Here is a 23,724-nt window from a genome sequence, read left to right on the forward strand (position 1 = left end):
TTTTGGTCTCCAAATTTGAGGAAGGACATTCTTGCTATTGAGGGAGTGCAGCGTAGGTTCACAAGGTTAATTCCCGGAATGGCGGGACTGTCATATGTTGAATGATTGGAGCGACTGGGCTTGTATACACTGGAATTTAGAAGGATGAGAGGGGATCTGATTGAAACATATATGATTATTAAGGGATTGGACACACTGGAGGCAGGAAGCATGTTCCCGCTGATGGGTGAGTCCAGAACTAGAGGCCACAGTTTAGAATAAGGGGTAGACCATTTAGAACTGAGATGCGGAAAAACTTTTTCACCCAGAAAGTGGTGGATATGTGGAATGCTCTGCCCCAGAAGGCAGTGGAGGCCAAGTCTCTGGATGCATTCAAGAGAGAGTTAGATAGAGCTCTTATAGATCTTATAGATAGGCAGGAACGGGGTACTGATTGTGTATGATCAGCCATGATCACAGTGAATGGCGGTGCTGGCTAGAAGGGCTGAATGGCCTACTCCTGCACCTATTGTCTATTGTCTATTGAATTTCGGAGCTGAGAGGTAATGTTGCAGCTATATAGGACCATGGTCAGACCTCACTTGGAGTACTGTGCACAGTTCTGATCACCTCACTACAGGAAGGATGTGGAAGCCATAGAAATGCTACAGCAGAGATTTACAAGATTCTTACCTGGATTGGGGAACATGCCTTATGAGAATAGGTTGAGTGAACTTGGCCTTTTCTCCTTGGAGCGACGGAGGATGAGAGGTGACCTGATAGAGGTGTATAAGATGATGAGAGGCATTGATCGTGTGGATAGTCAGAGGCTTTTTCCCGGGGCTGAAATGGTTGCCACAAGAGGACACAGGTTTAAGGTGCTGGGGAGTAGGTACAGAGGAGATGACAGGGGCAAGTTTTTTATTCAGAGAGTGGTGAGCGTATGGAATGGGCTGCCAGCAACAGTGGTGGAGGTGGATACGATAGGGTCTTTTAGGAGACTTTTAGATAGGTACATGGAGCTTAGTTGAACAGTGGGCTGTGGGTAAGCCTAGTAATTTCTGAGGTAGTGACATGTTCAGCACAACTTTGTGGGCCGAATGGCCTGTATTGTGCTGTAGGTTTTCTATTGAGTTAGGATGCAGACGTGGACGTGAACGTTAGACAGCAAACAGGAGGAACATTGATACGGAGCCTAGACACTGAGACTTGACACAGAGACTTGACTTGGTGATGTGACACCACTGACACCAGGCAGGCAATCTCTGAAATACATTGATAATGGCTGCCATCACCCATCTTGCTGCCTGGCCTGCTGAGTTCCTCCAGCATTTTGTGTGTGTTCATCATGGTTAAGAGACTGTGATTGCCCACATCACACAACACAGCACATACCGATGATGATGATTGCAATGTACTGCTGCACAAAACACAAGCCGGTGAAATTATCCTAATCCTGATTGTGATTCTGCAGAATGTCAGGGGGAGGAGGCAGACAGGACACCTGTCACATTGATCAAGACAGGGCTCAACCTGTCACATTGATCAAGACAGAAGCCAGCCCCCTCCATGGATTCTGTCTACACTTCTCACCGTCTCTGTGAAACAGACTGCAAAATCAGAGACCCTCCCATCCACCCTGGACATTCTCTCTTCGGCCCTCTCCCACTGGGCAGAAGGTACAACAGCCTGGATGCACGGACCACCAGGGTGAAGGACAGCTTTTATCCTACAGTTATAACTACAAAGTGGTCCCCAGTACGTTAAGATGGACTCTCCACCTCATTATTTATTTGTTTATGCATTTAGAGTGTTACGAACCCCATAACTGGGTATCTTACCAGCAAAGATAGGAGTATCCGTTGAAGTCTGATGATACTATTTTTAACAATATTTATTAGTAAAAATACACAAAAATAATATCAATGCAAATATACAGATAATATACATCATCAATACTAAACCTAAAAGTGCAGGTACAATAATAATCAATAAGAAATAAGCTCTATCGTTGTCTAGGGGATAATGAATTGTCCAATGGAAATATAAAGTTCAGTTCAGTTCATGCAGGCTGCGGTAGTTGTTGATCACTGTGTTGCAATTGTTGGAGAGAGAGAGGGAGAGAGAGAGAGAGAAACTTGCCGACTTTCCTTTTACGATCTTGATCCGTTTCCGTCCTTTAGCTAGACCGTTCCATGGAGGACTCATCACCCAGGCAAGGGTGGACACACACACAAGCCCCCACCGGTCTCGTAACATCTCTCCTGGTGCGTCTGAGGGGTGTTCCCCAGACCCTACTTTTATCCCCACTCTCGGGGTCTCAGGTGTCAATCAGGTTGGGATGAAGCAATCCCTCAACCAGACCACTCTGGTTGCCCCCTGAGGGGTTTCAATGAATAGAACAGTACTCAATACACAATTCCTTCTTCAAGAGACAATAGCAGTAATCTCTTTCTCTGTCAATAGGAGACATTCCAACCTTTGTGTATCCCTGCATTGTCTCTCTCATTACTGACATGAGCTGTTTATCTCTCTCATTTCCTGGGTATCAGACCCAAAATAATAACGATTTTATGATTCTCAAAAGGGGGGGGGGTGACTTTGCCCCCTTCTGCCTATCAGAGTTGCTCCACATTCGTAACAAGAGATACAGCACGGAACAGGCCCTTCCGACCCAATGAGCCACACCACCCAGAAACCCACCTATTGAACCCACGACGATTTACAATGACCAATTAACCGACGAGCCAGTCCATCTTTAGACTGTGGGAGGAAACCAGAGCACCCGGAGGAAACCCACACGGTCACAGGGAGAACGTACAAACTCCTTACAGACGGTGCAGGAATTGAACTCCAAACTCCGATACCCATCTCGTCTTTATATCTGCTGAACTGAGACAATGGAGATGCCCGGCAGGATAGTGGAATTCTCCTCTTGTGGGATGTGGGAAGGCAGGGAGACCTCCAGTGTCCCTGACGACTACAACTGTGAGAAGTGCATCCAGCTGCAGCTTCTAACCATCCGCGTGAAGAAGTCGGAGCTGGAACTGGATGAACTCCGGATCATCCGGGCGGATGAGAGGGTGATGGATAGGTCACACAGAGAGGTAGTTACACCCAAGGTGCAGGAGAGTACCCCTGTGGCCATTCCCCTCAAAGTGGTATACTGTCAGGGGGAGGGGGGTGGGTGGAGAGGGATGACCTAACAGAGGAAAGTCACAGTGGTTGGGTCTCTGGCACTGAGTCAGCCTCTGTGACTCAGAAGGGAAGGTGGGGGGGAGAGGCACGCTGTGGTAATGGGGGATTTGTTAGCTAGGGGAACGGACAGGAGGTTCTGTGGTGAGAACGAGATTCCTGGATGGTACATTGCCTCCCGGGTGCCAGGGTCCGGGATATCTCAGATTGAGTCCTCAGCATTCTGGAGTGGGAGGGTGAGTTGCCAGAGGTCGTGAAGCATGTAGGTGCCAATGACATGGGTAGGATGAGTGACGAGGTTCTGCATCGGGAGTCAGGTACTAAGTTAAAGGGCAGGAACCCCAGGGTTGTGATCTCAAGATTGCTACCTGTGCCACATGCTACTGAGGCTAGAACTAGAAAGATTATACAGTTTAATGCGTGGCTAAGGAGTTGGTGGAGGAGGAAGGGCGTAAGATTTTTGGATCATTGGGCTCTCTTCCAGGGAAAGTGGCCTGTACAGAAGGGACAGTTTGCACCTGAACTGGAGGGAGATTAATATCCCTGTGGGAAGGTTTGTTAACGCTGCGTGGTGGGTTTAAACTGGAGTTGCAGGGGATGGGAACCAGAGTGCCAGAACAGTTAGTGGAGAGGTTGTGGAGGCAGATGTTCATAAAACCTCAGACAAAGATAGGTTGAGCAGGGTGTGACTCGTGTCCTGAGCTGCGTATATGTTGAATCATTGTGGAAAGAGCTAAGGAACTGCAAGTGTCAAAAGACCCTGATGGGAGTTGTATACAGACCCCCTGAACAGTAGTAAAGATGTGGTCTTCAAATTACAACGGGAGAAAGAAACTGCATGTTACAATAATCACGGGGAATTTCAGTGTGCTGGGAGATTGGGAAAATCAGCTTGGTGCTGGATTACAGGAGGAAAGTCTAGAGACTTAGGGGAAAGTGAAAGCTTTTAAAAATCAACAGAAGGCAACTAAAAAGTCATTATGAAGGTAAAGATGAAATATGAAAGTAAGCTAGCCAATAATATTAAAGAATATACCAAAAGTTTCTTCAGATATTTGAAGTGTAAAGGAGAGGCGAGAGTGGATATTGGACCGCTGGAAACCGATGCAGAAGAGGTGGTCATGAGGGACAATGAAATGGCGGATGAACTGAATTAGTATTTTGCATCAGTCTTCACTGCAGAAGATGGTATCAGTATGGTGGAAGTTCCAGGAGTCAGGGGTCATGAAGTGTGTGAAGTTACCATTACTAGAGAGAATGTTCTTGGGAAACTGAAAAATCTGAAGGTAGATAAATCACCTGGACCAGATGCTGTACATCCCAGAGTTCTGAAAGAGGTGGCTGAAGAGATTGGGGAGGCATTAGTAATGATCTTTCAAGATTCACTAGATTCTGAAATGGTTCTGGAAGACAGGAAAATTGCAAATGTCTTTCCAATATTCAAGAAGGGAGAGAGACAGAAGAAAGGAAACTATAGGTGAGTTAGTCTGATCTCAGTGGTTGGGAAGATGTTGGAGCTGATTACTAAGGATGAGGTCTCAGGGTATTTGGAGGCACATGATAAAATGGGCTGTAGTCAGCATGGTTTCCTTAAGGGAAATCTTGCCTGACAAATCTGTTGGAATTCTTTGAAGAACTCACAAGCAGGATAGACAAAGGAGAATTGGTGGATGTTGTGTATTGGATTTTCAGAAGCTCTTTGACAAGGTGCCACACATGAGGCTGCTTTACAGGCGATGAGCCCATGGTATTCCAGGAAAGATACTAGCTTGGATAAAGCAGGGGCTGATTGGCAGGAGACAAAGAGTGGGGATAAAGGGAGCCCTTTCTGGCTGGCAGCCGGTGACTAGTGGTTTTCAACAGGGGTCTGTGTTGGGACCGATTCTTTTTACGTCATGTGTCAATGACTTGGATAATGAAATTGATGGCTTTGTTGCAAAGTTTGCAGACGATATGAAGATATGAGGGGCAGGTAGTTTTGAGGAGGTAGAGAGGCTACAGAAGGACTGAGACAGATGAGGAGAATGGGCAAAGAAATAGCAGATGGAATAGTGTCGGGAAATGTATGGTTGTGCACTTTGGTAAAAGAAATGAAATGACTGACTATTTTTTAAATGGAGAGAAAATACAAAAATTTGAGGCAGAAAGGGATTTGGAAATGCTTGTGCAGGATTCCCTGAAGGCTAACTTGCAGGCTGAGTCAGTGGTGAGGAAGGCAAATGCAATGTTCACATTCATTTCAAGAGGAGAAGAATATAAAAGCAAGGATGTTTTCTCTAGAATTCAGAAGAATGAGGTGTTTCCTTATTGAAACCTATCGAATGGTGAAAGGCCTTGATAGAGTGGATGTTTCTGATGGTGGGAGAGTCTGAGACCAGAGGACATGGCCTCAGAATCGAGATGAGATGAGGAGCAATTTCTTTAGCCAGAGAGTGGTGAATCTGTGGAATTCTTTGCCACAGGCAGCTGTGAAATCACAGTAAGTTAGTTACAATAAGAAATATCTAAAAATGAATAAGTAATGTAAAAGGAGAGCAGAATGGATGTGGTGTTCATGGGTTCACGGACCTTTCATAAATCTGATGGCGGAGGGGAAGAAGCTGTTCCTGAAACATTGAGTGTGAGTCTTCAGGCTCCTGTACCTCCTCCCTGATATTAGCAATGAGAAGAGGGTGTGTCCTGGTTGGAGGGCGTCCGTAATGATGAATGCCGCCCATTTTAAAAGACAGTGGGACAGGTCATCGATAGAATCACAATCAAGTTCATTATCACACAACTATTTTGTGAAATTTGTCGTTTTGTGGCAGCAGTGAAGTGTAGGAAATAAAAATTACCACAAGATACAAAATTAAATGAATAAATAGTCTGAAATAGGAAAGATTTGGAAGGTTATGGGCCAAACGCTTGCAAATAGGACCTTGGATGATGACCTTGGTCAGTATGGACCATCGGGCCGAAGGGTCTGTTGGGCTGTACAGTGTGTCTCCACAACTCTAGTATCGATCGGGAGAAAGCCGCTAGGGCACAATGAAAATGGAAGCACTGTACTGAGGTCTGGTGTTAAAGCTGCTCTCTGTCTCACAGCAAACTCAAACTCTCTCATTTACGTGGTGGTCGTTCTGGTTCTCCTGCTCCTAGTCTGTGTCCTCCTTGCAATCTCCTGGAAGAAAAAAGGTGAGCGGAGAACTGGCTGGCAAGTGAAGATGACTGTTCCTCTCTATGAAGGAGAGTGGCTGATGGGGGAGAGTCGGTGGGCTGTGGGAGGGGATTCAGTGGGTGATGGGGGAGAGTCAGTGGGGTGTGGGAGGGGATTCAGTGGGTGATGGGGGGAGAGTCAGTGGGCTGTGGGAGGGGATTCAGTGGGTGATGGGGAGAGTCAGTGGGCTGTGGGAGGGGATTCAGTGGGTGATGGGGGAGAGTCTGTGGGCTGTGGGAGGGGATTCAGTGGGTGATGGGGGGAGAGTTGGTGGGCTGGGAGAGGGGATTCAGTGGGTGATGGGGGGAGAGTCGGTGGACTGTGGGAGGAGATTCAGTGGGTGATGGGGGAGAGTCGGTGGACTGTGGGAGGGGATTCAGTGGGTGATGGGGGAGAGTCTGTGGGCTGGGGGAGGGGATTCAGTGGGTGATGGGGGGAGAGTTGGTGGGCTGGGAGAGGGGATTCAGTGGGTGATGGGGGAGAGTCTGTGGGCTGGGGTAGGGGATTCAGTGGGTGATGGGGGAGAGTTGGTGGGCTGGGAGAGGGGATTCAGTGGGTGATGGGGAGAGTGTCTATGGACTGTGGGAGGGGATTCAGTGGGTGATGGGGAGAGTCAGTGGGCTGTGGGAGGGGATTCAGTGGGTGATGGGGGGAGAGTCAGTGGGCTGTGGGAGGGGATTCAGTGGGTGATGGGGAGAGTCGGTGGGCTGGGGGAGGGGATTCAGTGGGTGATGGGGAGAGTCAGTGGGCTGCGGGAGGGGATTCAGTGGGTGATGGGGGAGAGTTGGTGGGCTGTGGGAGGGGATTCAGTGGGTGATGGGGAGAGTCAGTGGGCTGTGGGAGGGGATTCAGTGGGTGATGGGGGGAGAGTCAGTGGGCTGCGGGAGGGGATTCAGTGGGTGATGGGAGAGGGTCGGTGGACTGTGGGAGAGGATTCAGTGGGTGATGGGGGAGAGTCTGTGGGCTGCGGGAGGGGATTCAGTGGGTGATGGGGGGAGAGTCAGTGGGCTGTGGGAGGGGATTCAGTGGGTGATGGGGAGAGTCAGTGGGCTGCGGGAGGGGATTCAGTGGGTGATGGGGGAGAGTTGGTGGGCTGTGGGAGGGGATTCAGTGGGTGATGGGGAGAGTCAGTGGGCTGTGGGAGGGGATTCAGTGGGTGATGGGGGGAGAGTCAGTGGGCTGCGGGAGGGGATTCAGTGGGTGATGGGAGAGGGTCGGTGGACTGTGGGAGAGGATTCAGTGGGTGATGGGGGAGAGTCTGTGGGCTGCGGGAGGGGATTCAGTGGGTGATGGGGGAGAGTTGGTGGACTGTGGGAGGGGATTGAGTGGGTGATGGGGGAAAGTCTGTGGGCTGGGGGAGGGGATTCAGTGGGTGGGGGGAGAGTGCCTGTGGGCTGTGAGAGGGGATTCAGTGGGTGGGGAGAGTCAGTGGGCTGTGAGAGGGGATTCAGTGTGTGTGCGGAGCGTGTGGGATGTGAGAGGGGATTCAGTGGGTGTGGGGGAGAGTGTCTGTGGGATGTGAGGGGGATTCAGTGGGTGGGGGGGAGAGTGTCTGTGGGATGTGAGAGGGGATTCAGTGGGTGTGGAGAGAGTGTCTGGGATGTGAGAGGGGATTCAGTGGTGGGAGGGGGCAGAGTTCCTTTTGTCTATGAACCTTTCTTACTCTGCACTTCTTGGTGCACAACACGGATTTCAGTTTTTAAGTACAATAATGATCATCTTTTTATTTCTTCAGTTCACATCTGGCTGATGGGTTTCAACAGAGGTACGAAAAGGTAAGGTGAATCGATACGGAGACCAGGCTGGGGTTGAATGGGGGGTCTGTCACCCACAGGTCGAGCACAGCGTGCTGACTTTGTTCAGAGATCTGACTAGTCACTGGAGGCCTGTGACCAGTGGAGTCCCACAGGGATCGGTGCTGGGTCCATTGTTTGTCATCTCTATCAATCATCTGGATGATAATGCAATTAACTGGATCAGCAAATTTGCAGATGTCACCAAGATTGGGAGTGTAGTGGACAGTGAGAAAGACTATCACGGCTTGCAGAGGGATCTGGACCAACTGGAAAAGTGGGCTGAAAAATGGCAGATGGAGCTTAATGTCGACAAGTGCGAGGTGTTGCAGTTTGGGAGAACCAGCCAGTGTAGGCCTTACATGGTGAATGTATGGCAGTGAGGAGTGTGGTAGAACAAAGGGATCTGAGAACACAGGTCCATAATTCATTGAAAGTGGCGTCACCCATAGTTACGGATGCAAAGAAAGCTTTTGGCACATTGGCCTTCATAAATCAATTGATGCACCATCAATAACTCACTCTGAGACGTAAGAAGCGAGATATCGGCTTTTATTGACTGGAAGAATGAACAACACTACATCCTGGAGAATGAGGCCGGGCTCAGGCCTCAATTGCCTTTATACAGGGGTCTGTGGGAGGAGCCACAGGGGCAGTCCAGACAGGTATATGTAGTTCACCACATCAATGTATTGAGTAAAGGAGACGGATGTTATGTTGAAGTTGTATAAGACATCAGTGAAGCCTAATTTGGAGTATTGTGTGCAGTTTTGTTCACCAAACTACACGAAAGATGTAAATAAGGTTGAAAGAGTACAGAGAAAGTTTACAAGGATGTTGCCGAGTCTGGAGGACCTGAGTTATCGGGAACATAGAAGATTGAGAGGAGATTTGATAGAGTTATACAAAATTACGAGGGGTATAGATAGGGTAAGTGCAAGCAGGCTTTTTCCACTGAGGTTGTGTGAGACTGAAGCTAGAGGTCATGGGTTAAGGGTAAAAGGTGAGAAGTTTAAGAGGAACATGAGGGAAACGTCTTCACTCAGAGGGTGGTGAGAGTGTGGAACGAGCTGCCAGCACAAGTGGTGCATGTGGGTTCAATTTCAATTGAAGGGCTTTGGTTCAGATGCAGGTCGATGGGACGAGGCAGATTACTGGTTCGGCATGGGCTCGATGGGCCAAAGGGTCTGTTTCTGTGGTGTACTGTTCCTTGACTCCATGACTATCAGCTTTATTTGTCACAGGCATGTCGAAACATACAGTGAATGTGTCACTTGTGTCAATAACCAACACAGTCTGAGATTGCGCTGGGGGCAGTCAGCAAGTGTTGCCATGCTTCCAACGCCAACATAACATGCCCACAACTTACTGACCCTAACCTGTATGATTCTGGACTGTGGGAGGAAACCGGAGCACCCGGAGGAAACCCACAGGACAGGCACTCAGGATGGAACATAAAACTTGCTTACAGAGGATGCCAGAATTGAACTCTGACACCCCGAGCTGTAACAGCGTATCTTCACAACCCTGTCTAGCTGTGACACCACTTTCAGGGAATTAAGGGTCTGTGTTCCCTGGTCGCTCTGTCCTGCCACACTCCTCAGAACCTGAGGTCTTGCATTTTGTCGTATTAAATTAAACCCGATCTGCTGTTCCTTGGCCCACTGGGTCAGTTGTAATCTTGGATAACCACAACTGGGAACATGCTGTGATTTCATGATATCGGTTCTTTTCTCGACAGGAATGTTCCACCTTCGACCCGATCGGAGCAGGAACAGAAGCCGCCTCAGTCAGGTACTGAGCTGACAGCGCGAGGGGGTGAACCAGTCACGGCTCCCAGGGGAACGATCAATAACAAATCTAGAACAGGCAGGGAGCTCCACCAGCCGAGGAAAGAGCAGAGCAGCTTCGGATTCACTGGAACGTAGAACAGTACAGCACAGAACAGGCCCTTCAGCCCACCATGTTGTGCTGACCCTTAAACCCTGCCTCCTTAAATTAAATCCTTAAATCCTGCTATCTTAAATTCCTCCATATACCTGTCTAGTAGTCACTTAAACTTCACTAGTGTATCTGCCTCCACCACTGACTCAGGCAGTGCATTCCACGCACCAACCACTCTCTGAGTAAAAAAACCTCCCTCTAATATCCCCCTTTGAACTTTCCTCTCCTTACCTTAAAGCCATGTCCTCTTGTACTGAGCAGTGGTGCCCTGGGGAAGAGGTTATAGAAATTATAGACCAGTGAGTCTTACCTCAGTGGTTGGTAAGTTGATGGAAAAGATCTTGAGAGGCAGGATTTATGAACTTTCGGAAAGGTATAATATGATTAGGAATAGTCAGCATGGCTTTGTCAAAGGCAGGTCGTGCCTTACAAGCCTGATTGAATTTTTTGAGGATGTGACTAACCACATTGATGCAGGAAGAGCAGTAGATGTAGTGTATATGGATTTCAGCAAGGCATTTGATAAGGTATCTCATGCAAGGCTTACTGAGAAAGTAAGGAGGCATGGGATCCAAGGGGACATTGCTTTGTAAATGGAGAATTGGCTTGCCCACAGAAGGCAACGAGTGGTTCTAGACGGGTCATAATCTGCATGGAGGTCGTGATGAGTGGTGTGCCTCAGGGATCTGTTCTGCGACCCCTACTCTTTGTGGTTTTTATAAATGACCTGGATGAGGAATTGTAGGGATGGGTTAGTAAATCTGCTGATGACACAAAGGTTGGGGGTGTTGTGGATAGTGTGGAGGGCTGTCAGAGGGACATTCATAAGATGCAAAAATGGGCTAGGAAGTGGCAGATGGAGTTCAACCCAGTTGAGTGTGAGGTGGTTCATTTTGGTAGGTCAAATAAGATGGTAGAATATAGTATTAATTGTAAGACACTTGGCAGTGTGGAGGATCAGAAGGATGTTGGGGTCCGAGTCCATAGGACACGCAAAGTTGCCACGCAGGTTAAGAAGACATACAGTGCATTGGCCTTCATCAATCATGGGATTGAGTTTAGGAGTCGAGAGGTAATGTTGGAGTACTATACTCAGTTCTGGTTGCCTCACTACAGGAAGGATGTGGAAGCCATAGAAAGGGTGCAGAGGAGATTTACAAGGATGTTGCCTGGATTGGGGAGCATGCCTTATGAGAATAGTTTGAGTGAACTCGGCCTTTTCTCCTTGGAGCGATGGAGGATAAGAGGTGACCTGATAGAGATGTATAAGATGATGAGAGGCATTGATCATGTGGACAGTCAGAGGCTTTTCCCCAGGGCTGAAATGGTTGCCACAAGTGGACACAGGTTTAAGGTGCTGGGAAGTAGGTACAGAGGAGATGACAGGGGCAAGACTTTTACGCAGAGAGTAGTGAGTGCATGGAATGGGCTGCTGGCAATGGTCACAGAGGCCGATACGATGGGGTCTTTTAGAGACTCCTGGATAGGCACATGGAGCTTAGAAAAATAGAGGGCCATGGGTAACCCGAGGTAATTTCTAAAGTAAGGACGTGTTCGGCACGGCTTTGTGGGCCGAAGGGCCTGTATCGTGCTGTAGGCTTTCTGTGTTTGTGACATAACCACTTAACACCATAAGACATAGGAGCACAAGTAGGCCATTTGGCCCATCAAGTCTGCTCTGCTATTCAGTCACAGGCTGATTCAATTCTTCTGGTCATCCCCACTCCCCTGCCTTCTCCCCATACCCTGTCTAATAAGAACATATTTTTCTCTGCCTTAAAGACACCCGATAACTTGGCTTCCACAGCTGCTCGTGGCAACAAATTCCACAGAGTTACCACCCTCTGACTAAAGTAATTTCTCCTCATCTCTGTTCTAAATGGACGTCCTTCATTCCTGAAGCTGTGCTCTCTTGTCCTGGACTCCCCTACCATGGGAAATAACTTTGCCATATCTAATCTGTTCAGGCCTTTTGACATTCGGAATGTTTCTATGAGATCCCCCCTCATTCTCCTGAACTCGAGGGAACACAGCCCAAGAGCTGCCGGACATTCCTCATCCGGTAACCCTCTCATTCCCTTGCATTCCCATTCTGATGCTCAAGAACTCCACTCAGCACTAAATGAGAGTCCCCTTTGAATAATCATGGAAAGCAGAAAACCCGTGCCAGTCACAATTAACTTGACCAGATTAAACAGAAAACACAAGGCCAAGGTAACATGTCTGAATGACTGGCGTCCTGTTGCACTCACCACAGTAATAAGCAAATGCTTTGAGAGGCTGGTCAAGGACAACATCTGCAGCATGCTACCACCCACACTGGACCCCCTACGATTCACCCACCGACACAACCAATCAACTGATGATTCAATAGCCACAGCTCTACACACTGTCCTTACACATCTGGAGAAGAAGGATGCTTATGTGAGAATGCTGTTCTTGGATTACAGTTCAGCATTCAACACAGTAATCCCGCCCCCCCACCACCAGGCTCGACAAGAAACCTAGAGACCTCGGCCTTCACCCTGCCTTGTGCAGCTGGATCCTGGACTTACTGTCAGATTGCCAGCAGGTGATAAGAGTGGGCTCCCTCACCTCCACCGCTCTAACCCCCAACACAGGTGCCCCTCAGGGCTGTGTACTAAGGCCTCTCCTTTACTCTCTGTGAACCCATGACTGTGTCACCACCCACAGCTCCAATCTGCTAATTAAATTCGCTGACAACGCTACATTGATTGGACTCACCTTAATTAGCTTTAAGTTTCTCAGCATAAGCATCACCGAGCATCTCACGTGGTCTGTACGTACTGGCTGTGTGGTGAAAAAGGCACAACAGCGCCTCTTTCACCTCAGACAGATGAAGAAGTTTGGTATGGGCCCCAAATCCTAAGAACTTTCTACAATGGCACAACTAAGACCATCCTGACTGGCTGCATCACTGCCCGGTATGGGAACTGTACCTCCTTTAATCGTAGGACTCTGCAGAGAGTGGTGCAGACAGCCCAGCGCATCTGTAGGTGTGAACTTCCCACTGTTCAGGACATTTACAACGAAAGATGTGTAAAAACGGCCAAAGGATCATTGGAGACCCGAGTGACCCCAATTACATACTGTTCCAGCTGCTCCTATCCGGGAAATAGTACCTCAGCATTAAAGTTAGGACCAACAGGCTCCTTCCACCAGGCCATCAGACTGATTAATTCATGCTGATACAATTGTATTTCTATATGATATTGACTGTCCGCTCTACTTACTATTTCTTATAAATTACTATAAGTTGCACATTGCACATTTCAATGGTGACGTAACGTAAAGATTTTTAGTCCTCATGTAATAAAGTCAATTCAGTTAAGGACTCTCGTTAAGGCAACAATCAGCAAATACAGGTGCTGAAGAAACCGAGACACCCATCACTCTACGGCTCCCCACAGAGCTCTGCAGGACAGATTCAGTCGTATTACCACTTTGGGTCACTCATACCTTGGGAGGAGGTTACCACCGAGCAGGCACACATCTGGACTAGTTCTGTAAGCACCAAGCAAGCCAGAGGCTGTGTCTCTGGGGGAAGCAGCCCACCTCCTGATACCCCAATGCATTTCCACCTCTGCAAGGCACGAGGCATCGGCCGAGCCGCACTTGGAGTATGGTCAGCAGTTTTGGACTCCATATCTAAGACAGCGTGTGCTACATTGGAGCAGGTCCAGAGATTACAGGGAGAAGGCAGGAGAATGGGGGTTCAGAGGGAAAATAAATCGGCCATGATGGAATGGCGGAGCAGGGAGTATGGTCTATGTGCACTTCAGTTTCTCACCCATAAATCCAAGAGAGAACCCGTTCCCTTTTGAACCAAGATGCATAGTGTGAAAAAGCTGGCCAGAAGTTAGCAGGGGAGGGGTTAAGATTGTTTTGACCCTAAATCTGTAATAGTAAAGGCATTCAACAGAGTATTGGATGGGCAGGAGATAACGTCCTGGACCAGGGGATAAGAGAAGGATCAATGGGATGATAGAATTGTCCTCCTAAGAGCTAGTATGGACATTGTCGGGCTGAATCTCCTGCTGTTTGCTATCAGTGCTGCCCTCCAGTGTTCACTTGATGAAAACAAGTGGGATTGCATTGGTCTGCATCTGCACTGGTGCACAAGCGTGAGATGAGGAACTGCTACATGCTTATTCTTACAGAAACATGGCTCCAGGACAGCATCCCATGTAACACCAATCTTCATGCTTAACACTGAGGGACTTGTGCTGATATTATTTTGTGTTTTGTGTATGTTTTTTTGCTATTGTAACAACAGTATATGTGCTGTGTGTTTGCTATGTGTAGTGTGTGACTATTGATGACTGTATTTTACACCTTGGCTCCAGAGGAACGCTGTTTCATTTGGCTGTATACATGTGTGTGGCTGAATGACAATTAAACCTGAATTTGAACATGATTCTCTGATTTGTGTTACAGTGCAAGACAGCAGCCCGTTGTACGACAACATTGCCCCGAGCAGCAACAACGAAGGTAAATACCAGCACCTTACTGGTTGAGAGTTTTGACCTCGTTTGTAGCGACAAGAGTGTTGGGAACTGGAATTACACACAATCTGGTAGAGAAATTCAGTGGGTTGAACTGTGTCTGTGGGGGAGAAATAAATTATCAATGGTTTGCAGGGTCTCAATCCAAAATGTCAACAATTCTGTTCCTTTGTGTTGCTGAATTCCTGCTAACATTTCAAAGTTCAAAGTAAATTCATTATCAAAGTACACATCTGTCACCATATACAACCTTACAATCTGTAATTAAATTTGCTGATGACACTACACTGATTATCTCAAATAATAATGAGGCAGCCTGTAGATGTGAACTTCCCTCTATTCAGGAAATTTACAAAGACAGGTGTGTAAAAACGGCCCAAAGGATCATTGGAGATTCGAGTCACTCCAACCACAAACTGTTCCAGCTGCTACCATCTGGGAAACGGTACCGCAGCATAAAAGCCAGGAGCAACAGCTTCTTCCACCAGGCCTCAGACTGATTAATTCATGCTGACACAACTGTACTTCTATGTTATATTGACTATCCTGGTGTACATACTATTTATTATAAATTACTATAAATTGCTCATTGTTCATTTGGATGGAGACGTAACGTAAAGATTTTTACTCCTCATATATATGAAGGATGTAAGTAATAATGTCAATTCAGTTCAGTTCAATTCAGGAACTCAGCACCTATCTACTCTCCTGTCTGTTACACCACTGAGGTTTCGGGCAGCAATGGCAGTCCTCCATCTCTGGCCTACTTCATCATATCGGTAGCTTTCACAACTGTCAGTCACGCAGGTCCCAAGTGGAGACTCAGGAATACCATCGCACTCAGATGTAGAAGGATTCTTCACTGCTGTTTCCATAACAGATTTGATTGACCAGTCAGGGTTGTTAGCCCTGAGCTGAACCCCAAAACTGGAGAACCAGTGGACCTCTCTCAGACCAGCCTCTGCCCTTTGACCTGTTTGACATGGCTGACCCTACCAAGAGCCAAAGCATAAAACCTGAACTCCAGCCAACATAGCTTTCCGAGTCATTGAGGCACACGGGCCTCCGAACCCTATGACAAGGTTGTGATCCTCTTAGAAGAGGCAGCATCTCTGGAGAGGAATAAACGTTTGATGTTTCAAGATGAGACCTTCATTCCCCTCCATAGATGCTGCCTGACCTGCTGAGTTCCTTTAGCATTTGAGTGTGTTACTCTGGAGAGGTTTTAGACTCAGATGTGTAAGGCCTACAGAAACAAACAGCCTGAACATTTCAGCTAATTCACAGGGGAAAAGCAAGTCCCATGGAATGTGGACCCAGAATAAACTCCAAGGGCCAAACTTCCTTCTGACCTGTGACCATCCTGTGTTTTGTGACAGCACAAGACAACGGCAGTGAGTACGACAGCGTTCTCTTCAATCGCAGTGAGAGAGGTCAACATCAGTGCCTCATTTGCTGAGGAATTTTATCTAATTTGTATTCAGAACTTAACCAGATGATCGACAGAACCTTTCAATTTTCTTAAAGGTGCTGAAACAGATCTGAGTCAGTGATTGACAATATCGTATTTACACTCAATGGCCACATTATTAGGTACACCTGTACACCTGACTCAGTACTTTGATTTCTGAAGGCTATTGTACAAAACTCTTTTGACAACACTATGTACCTGTGGACACCACTCTCCAAGGTCTTGTACAGTCTGTAGATAGTTTAAAGCTCCATATAAATGTGAGCTGCGAGGTGTAACATTTCTTGCTTTCAGACATTAGTCAATTCGGACTAATCACTCTCCTCTTTACAGAGCAGTCAGATTCCTTCACTTATGCCAGCATTCCGACAGAACCTGGGAAGGCAAGAAAACTTCAAACTGAAGATCAAGGTACAGTCTCCATTTCCCGTTCACCATTTCTCAGACTGCCTGCTGACCATCGAATATTGAAAACCTAGATAGAGCGGAATTGGAGAGCATGTTTCCGAAAGTGGGGAAGTCTAGGACCAGAGGATACAGCCTCAGAATGGAGGGATGTCATTATAGAACAGAGATGAGGAGGAATTTCTTTAGCCAGAGGGTGGTGAGGAATTCATTGCCACAGACGGATGTGGAAGCCAAGTTACTGGGTTTATTTAAAGCAGATGTTGATAGGGTCTTAATTAGTCAGGGTGTGAAAGGTTATGGGGAGAAGGCAGGAGAATGGGGTTGAGAGGGAAAATAAATCAACCATGATGGAATGGTGGAGTAGACTCAATGGGCTGAATGGCCTAATTCTGCTCCTATGTTTTATGGTCTTATGTTTTCTTTTAACATTTTACCTTTACACTTAACCTATGACCTCTAGTTCTGGTCTCATAGAAACAGAAATCTACAGCACATTACAGGCCCTTCAGCCCACAATGTTGTGCTGACCATGTAACCTACTCTAGAAACTGCCTAGAATTTCCCTACTGCATAGCCCTCTATTTTTCGAAGCTCCATGTACCTATCTAAGAGTCTCTTAAAAGACCCTACTGTATCCACCTCTACCACCTTCACTGGTAGTGCATTCCACACACCCACCGCTTTCTGTCTGTGAAAACTTACCCCTGACATTTCCTCTGTACCTACTTCCAAGCACCTTAGGACTGTGCCCCCTCAGTGGGTTTTCTCACCCAACCTCAGTGGAAAAAGCCTGCTTGCATTTATCTTATTACTACCCCTCATAATTTCCCATCCCTCTATCAAATCTCCCTTCATTCCCCTACACTCCAGGGAATGAAGCCCCAACCTCTTTAATCTTTCCCTATAAATCAGGTCACCACGTTCTGGCAGAATCCTTGTAAACTTTCTCTGCACTCTGCACTTACAATCTTATTCATATCTTTTCTGTAGTTAGGTGACCAAATCTGCACACAATACTCCAAACTGGGCCTCACCAATGCCTTATACAGCTTCAACATAACACTGCAACTCCTGACATTGATTTGCTGTCGATTCAGACAAATCCCTCTCCTTACAGAGCAGCCAGATTCCTGCACTTATGCCACTATTTTGATTAGAGGTGAGAAGGCAAGCAAACCACAAGCTGAAGATCAAGGTACAGTCTCCGCTTACCTTTCACCATTTCTTGGATCACTTCGAGGTCATCCTGCTGACTAACAGAAAGTTCTTCTTCAATTCCAGGTGGGCAGAAGCAGGAAGCTGGACCTCCAGGTGAGGCTTTCTCTCAAGGTATTCTTGAAAATGATCTCCTTCAACTGCTCCATTCTCCCATCCCTTCCACTCACAGGGTGTGTGTCTGGCTGCTGCTGGGTCCTGCAGTCCACCTCACTGTGACCAGAGGGAAGGATTGGAGAAGCAGTGAAGAGTGGGAGAGGAGAGGGGAAGGAGAATGAAAGAGAGGGAGGGGGAAAGGGGAGAGAAGGTGAGGGAGTGGAAAGGGAATACAAGAGAGCAAAGAGGAGGGATGAAGGAGAAAGAGAAGGGGGTGAAGGAAGGGTAGAAGGGAAGTGGGAGAGAGAGAGGGACCGAGTGGGGAAGAGAGAGAGGGAGAGGTAGAGAGGGGAGAGGAAGGGGCTGAGTGTGGGAGAAAGGGGGTGAGAGCAGGGTGAAGGGAGAGAGAGGAAGAGAGCAAGGTAGGAAGGGAGAGAGTGGTGGAAGTGGGAGATGGATGGAGCAATGGAAGGAGAGAGGGAGGGTGAAGGGGGAAAATTGAGGGAGGAGGAATGAGGAGGAGGTGTGGGAGATGGAGAAAAGGGGAAGGGGAGGGGGAATAAGGGGAGGGAAGCATACTTTGTATGCTCTTGTTGCACAGGTGAGGACACTAGCTGGGAGACAGTGGTGTACGAGACAGGAATAGGGAATGGTGAGCTGACTGCACAGGCCCTTTGAGTTTCCTGTTCATCAGAGAGGCCTGGCCAGTCTCCGACTCAGATTCATGTATTTATCACCCATACATCGAAACAGACAGTGAGATGTGTCATTTGCGTAAAGAACCAACACAACACAAGGATGTGCCGGGGGCAGTCCACAAGTGTCACCACATGTTCTGGCACCAACATCGCACACCCACAATGTTCAGCAGAGCAACACAAACAACAAGAGAACAACAACCATGAAAAAAACAAGCACTACAAACAAGCCCTTTCCTCCCTCTCACCCCACCCCCCACACCGTCAGGCTTCCAACCCTGGGATAGACCACCTCCGGGCCTTCAGCTGCCAGTGGACTCACAGACATCAGGTCTTGGATTTCTAGACATGCCAACCCTGGGTCTTAACTTCTGGGCAGGCCAACTTCAGTCTTCAATCCTCAGTTTTCAATCCTCAGTCTTCAACCTTCAGTCTTCAATCTCTAGTCTTCAATCATCAGTCTTCAATCCTCAGTCTTCAACCTTCAGTCTTCAAACTTTAGTCTTCAAACTTCAGTCACCAACCTTCAGTCTTCAATCCTCAGTCTTCAAACCTCCGTCTTCAATCTTCAGTCACCAACCTTCAGTCTCCAATTGTCAGGCTTCAATCTTCAGTCCTCAGTCTTTTCACTTTCAGTCTTCAATCCTCAGTCTTCAATCTTCAGGCTTCAATTTCTAGTCTTCAATCCTCAATCTTCAATCTTCAGTCTTCAATCCTCAGTCTTCCGTCTTCAATCTTCAGCCTTCAAATCTCAGTCTTCAATCCTCAGCCTTCAATCTTCCCTCACTGTCTGAACTAATATCTGATTTTTGTGTTTCAGAGGTGATCTATGCGGAGGTGGTGAAGAAACAGTAATCGGCAAGGACGACTGAACCCAGGGGGAGGAGGCTGCACCATTTCCATCCTCGGTCCAGGAGAGACAGCACTCACTACTGACTCCTCCTGGCATGTCTATGCTTCTGAAATACAGTGTATTCTGGTTAATTGAGTCATTGGTTAATTGGGGCAGCCGCCTATTGGGATGACTCTTAAAAACCAAAAACTGTTTGAGAAAATAGACATGATTCCCTTCAGTTAATTGAGACACTCTGCTGCTTAATTGTGACAGGAGTTCAGAAACGGAGAATTTTAATCTTGGCACTGAGTAATGGAACTGATCATGAGTTTGTCTTCCACCATCAGGCCTTGAAACTGCCATCTCCAGTGATGGCATTCTCCACTCACATCTTCGCTAGACCTCCCAGGAGATCACAAAAGTGCCAGATCATTTAGTTGTCTCAAAGGTACATCCTCAAAGGACAACTGAAGTCTGCAATAGTTCGCTGTTCAGAAGTTTGTCTAGAAGAGTATCCAAGTGTTTAAAGGTTAATTTCATATCAGAATGTATACAGTATACAACCTGAAAATCCTACTCTTCACAGACATCCACAAAAGAAGAAACCCCATAGAATGAATGAGAGAAACATTGAAGCCCTGAATCCGTGCCCCCACTCTCCCCACACAAGCAGCAGCAAAACCGTTAACCACACCCCAACTGCCCACCCCCCACCATGCAAGCAACAGCAGAAACCCCTCAAAGAGACCTTGATCCAGAGTCCATCAAACCTGCAGTCCATAATCCAGCACATTGGTGTCTCAGAAAGGCTCAGAGAGGGAGAGAGATCACACCTGCAACAATGGGAGTGGAGACCAAAGCTCACTGTTCTGATTCTACAACCTTCCACATCGCTTCTCCAAGCACCACCCACCCATCTCGAGGACTGACAGGTTTTCATCCGCTCAAACAACAAAGGTGGGTTTTGCTCACAGTGTGGACAAAGGGGTGACCGGTGGAAAGCTATCAGTGTGTTTATCCCTCGTCTTGGTTGATAGCTTTACTGTGGGAAACTGGCACTCTCTTTAGTGTGGTCACAGTCGGTGACTTTAAAAAGTTTCGGGAGCAGGAGGATGACATGGAAGTTTCGTTGACATCGGCACTGGGAAGACAAATCATCTCTCTCTCTCTCTCTCTCTCTCTCTCTCTCTCTCTCTCTCTCTCCCCCTCTCCCTCTCTCTCTCTCTCTCTCTCTCTCTCTCCCTCTCCCTCTCCCTCTCCCTCCTATTCAATTAAATACCCAGAATTGAAATGACTTCATACCTATACCATTGTAAGACTATCATTTCACCACCTAAGCTTGAAGAAATTTGGGAACTTCATTTACTCACTTACATATGCATTTACTCTGCTAAACTGTTTGCCTTATCTTGTTTTATATTATTTTATCACGTAGTTATTAATAAAATAGTGTTTATAATGGAAAACTCAGACTCCCGGTGTGTCCATTTCTGCTGGTCCTTTTTAACCTGTTACGTGGTACGTATCACCCGATTCTCTTTTTATTTAACAATAGAAGTTCTAACAGCTTGTTTATTTCTCACTGAGCTTCTCCTTCACCTTTTGCTGAATTTCTCAATCCTTGGGCTTTTAATTGGATCATCAAAAGGTGACTCCTTTGATGCTGAACTTCCTTTAACTGGGTTACGGTGGTGCCAAAGCACCTGTTTCTATCTTGTAGTGCCCAGTGACTCTATGAAGCGAACTTCCAGGTGAGTTTGGAAGATAAATATGCCTTGTACAGTAACATAAAGGTATAGGTCTCACAAGGTTTGGATATGGCCCAAGTGCAGAGCAAAAGACACTGAATCAGATCGATAGTTCACAGACTTTAATGCAAACCGTGTTATTGGGAAAAGAAAACAGTAAACACTAGGCCAAACAGGACCATTAACTGAAACTCGCAAATGGAAAATGTAGCCTACACTGAGAATGAAAAGAACAATGAAGAATAACGCGAATATTACTAGCCTTCAGAGTCAGTTGACTCGACAGTCCAATTTATCAGGCAAGGTGGAATGCAAGGAGGCATCCAATCATAGCTGTGTCCAAGTCTTGACAAATACTATGACAGAATGAATGGAATGTGACGGGGTCCAGAAATGACCCTAGTTTGTGACTGTGTCCAGGATTAACCCTATGAACTGTGCTGCTATTAAGAGCAAGAGAGAGGCATCCAATGCAATGAGAGAGAGAGAGGGGGACAGAGACTGATAGAAAGATTGATGTTATGGTTTCTCTACAAGCTTGTTTACCTTGCCACAAAGACACTTGCCTGCTTGTAAAACTCTTACAGAGAGAGGAGGACGAAGCAGGTTGATGGATAGCAGGTGTCCAACATGTGGAGATAAAAACCAGGTCTGCTGATACAGCCAGACACACGGTTTCAGATACTGAAGGAGTTTTTTGCACCCACAGGAAGGTGGGGTTTTGGAGTATCAATTCGGGGAAATGGATCAGTGGCTCTCGCAGTATGAAAAGGTGTGACCGGTGGGGAAGTATTTGTGTGTTCACCCTTGCCTGGATGATAATTCCATCACTGAAGAATGGTCACACATGTTATGGTCCTAGTCGGTGACTGCAACAGGGCTTCGGAAGACAATGGGAAGATCGACGGCATCAGCTCACCTCTCACCTCACTCTCTCTCTCTCCAACGTTACTCAAGTAACTACCTCGAACTGAACTGAACTTGCTTCATCATCGTAAGACTATATCCATCCACCCCTAGGTTTGAAAGAGCCTAGTTTTGTTCCTATTTCCACACTCATGTAGGTATATATCATTGCTAACCTGTTTGATTTATCTGCATTTATAGCACTGTATTTCCAAGTAGCTAATAAACGCTATTGGTTAATAGCAATCCCAGACTCCAAAATATGTTTTCCATTTCTGCTGGTTCTTTAACCCGTCATGGGGTACGTAGCAAAATTGGGGGCTCTTCCGGGATGTGTACAATTGTGTGTGGGCTTGTTCAAATTGATTTGGAGGAAATCCCCTATTTGATTTCGTTGTGTGGAAAAACAGCATAAATGTATGTTGAGGGTTTTCTAGAAAGACCAGACCCTATGGGCTTAAAGAAAGCTAAAAAGGAAGTGTTGTGGAAAGTTGTTGATGCATTGAGACTGACAGAGGTCAAGAAGGGTACGACAAGGCAGAAATTCAACGGGAAATAGCTGAAAATTATGTCCTGGCAAAGGAATTTGATGAGGAGGCATTAGAGGGCTTTCCTATAGGGAAAGGGGAAGTCCAGGTACATCTGGAACAGATGAGGCTAGAGGGGCTTAAGTTAGAGGCTGAAGAAGCAGAAAAGTAGAGAGAAGAAACAGAAAGTCAGACAGTTCCAGAGAGAGAGAGAGAAATGGCAACGTGCAGAGCATGTGGCATACCATGGGGTGAGGTTTAATATCAGTCAAGAATTAATTTGGTACCTCCATTTGAGGAAACAGAAATCGATAAGTACCTCCTGCACTTTGAAAAAGTGGCCGTAAATCAGCACTGGCCGAGAGATAAGTGGGCTGTGTTGTTACAATGTGTATTATGGGGAAGGCTCAACGAGCATATTTGGCGTTGTCCACAGCAGACGCAAATGATTATGATGAAGCGAAAGGTGCTATACTTAAGGCTTATGAGTTGGTTCTGGAGGAAGCAGTGGAACCAAACCTTTGTGGAGTTTGCCTATGAGAAATGTGTGTACTTTGATCATTGGTGCACTTCAGAAGAGATGAGTGAGGATGATGGCAAATTGAGGGTGTTGATATTGATTGAAGAATTTAAAAATTGTGTCCCTGACAACATAAGAACATACCTGAATGAGAAAGAGGCTAAGACCCTGTCAGAATCTGCTAAGTTAGCAGACGAGTATGCTTTAACCCACAAGGTAAAGTTTTTCCTGAACAACAGCTATCAAAAGGGTAACAGGGATAACAGAGATAGCCCACCGTCTAAGCCAGAAAGTAAGCTGGGGACTAGCGAAAAAGTTAAGGAGGAAGAGAAGCAGTCAGGAGGAACATTCCCCAGTTTAACTTGTTTCCATTGTGGGAAGCCTGGTCACGTAGCGTCTAGGTGTTTTGCTCAAAAAACAGATAAGGGAAAAGGAAAGGCAACAACCCCAAATGCCTGTATCAAGCTGGTTAAAGGAAGGAGGGGTCAGGCCAAGTTCAAGAAGGATGCGAGATTTATTTCGAATGGGTTTGTGTCTGTAAAGGAGGGGTTAACCCCGGTTCCAATGAGAATCTGGAGAGATACTGGAGCTTTTTAGTCATTAATCTTAAAGAGTGTTTTGGAATTTAGTGTTGAGATGGAGACTGGTGAAGTGAATGTTATCAAAG

General features: G+C 46.8%; 1 protein-coding gene across 2 annotated transcripts in view; it reads left to right on the forward strand.

The window, feature by feature from the left end:
- Positions 1-22,340, forward strand: part of LOC140728888 (uncharacterized) — a 491,623-nt gene extending 469,283 nt beyond the window's left edge. The window contains exons 3-10 of one of the 2 annotated variants that reach the window (XM_073047964.1): positions 6,259-6,348; positions 8,106-8,145; positions 9,905-9,957; positions 14,566-14,619; positions 16,438-16,515; positions 17,630-17,707; positions 17,794-17,823; positions 19,342-22,340. In XM_073047964.1, the coding sequence (XP_072904065.1) occupies positions 6,259-6,348; positions 8,106-8,145; positions 9,905-9,957; positions 14,566-14,619; positions 16,438-16,515; positions 17,630-17,707; positions 17,794-17,823; positions 19,342-19,376 (458 nt within the window). In that variant the 3' untranslated portion in view covers positions 19,377-22,340. The remainder of the gene's footprint in view (positions 1-6,258; positions 6,349-8,105; positions 8,146-9,904; positions 9,958-14,565; positions 14,620-16,437; positions 16,516-17,629; positions 17,708-17,793; positions 17,824-19,341) is intronic. The other variant, XM_073047965.1, reaches the window with a different exon arrangement.
- The last annotated feature ends 1,384 nt before the right edge of the window (positions 22,341-23,724 follow it).

Source organism: Hemitrygon akajei, chromosome 6 (assembly GCF_048418815.1).
Source record: "Hemitrygon akajei chromosome 6, sHemAka1.3, whole genome shotgun sequence".
Taxonomy (NCBI): domain Eukaryota; kingdom Metazoa; phylum Chordata; class Chondrichthyes; order Myliobatiformes; family Dasyatidae; genus Hemitrygon; species Hemitrygon akajei.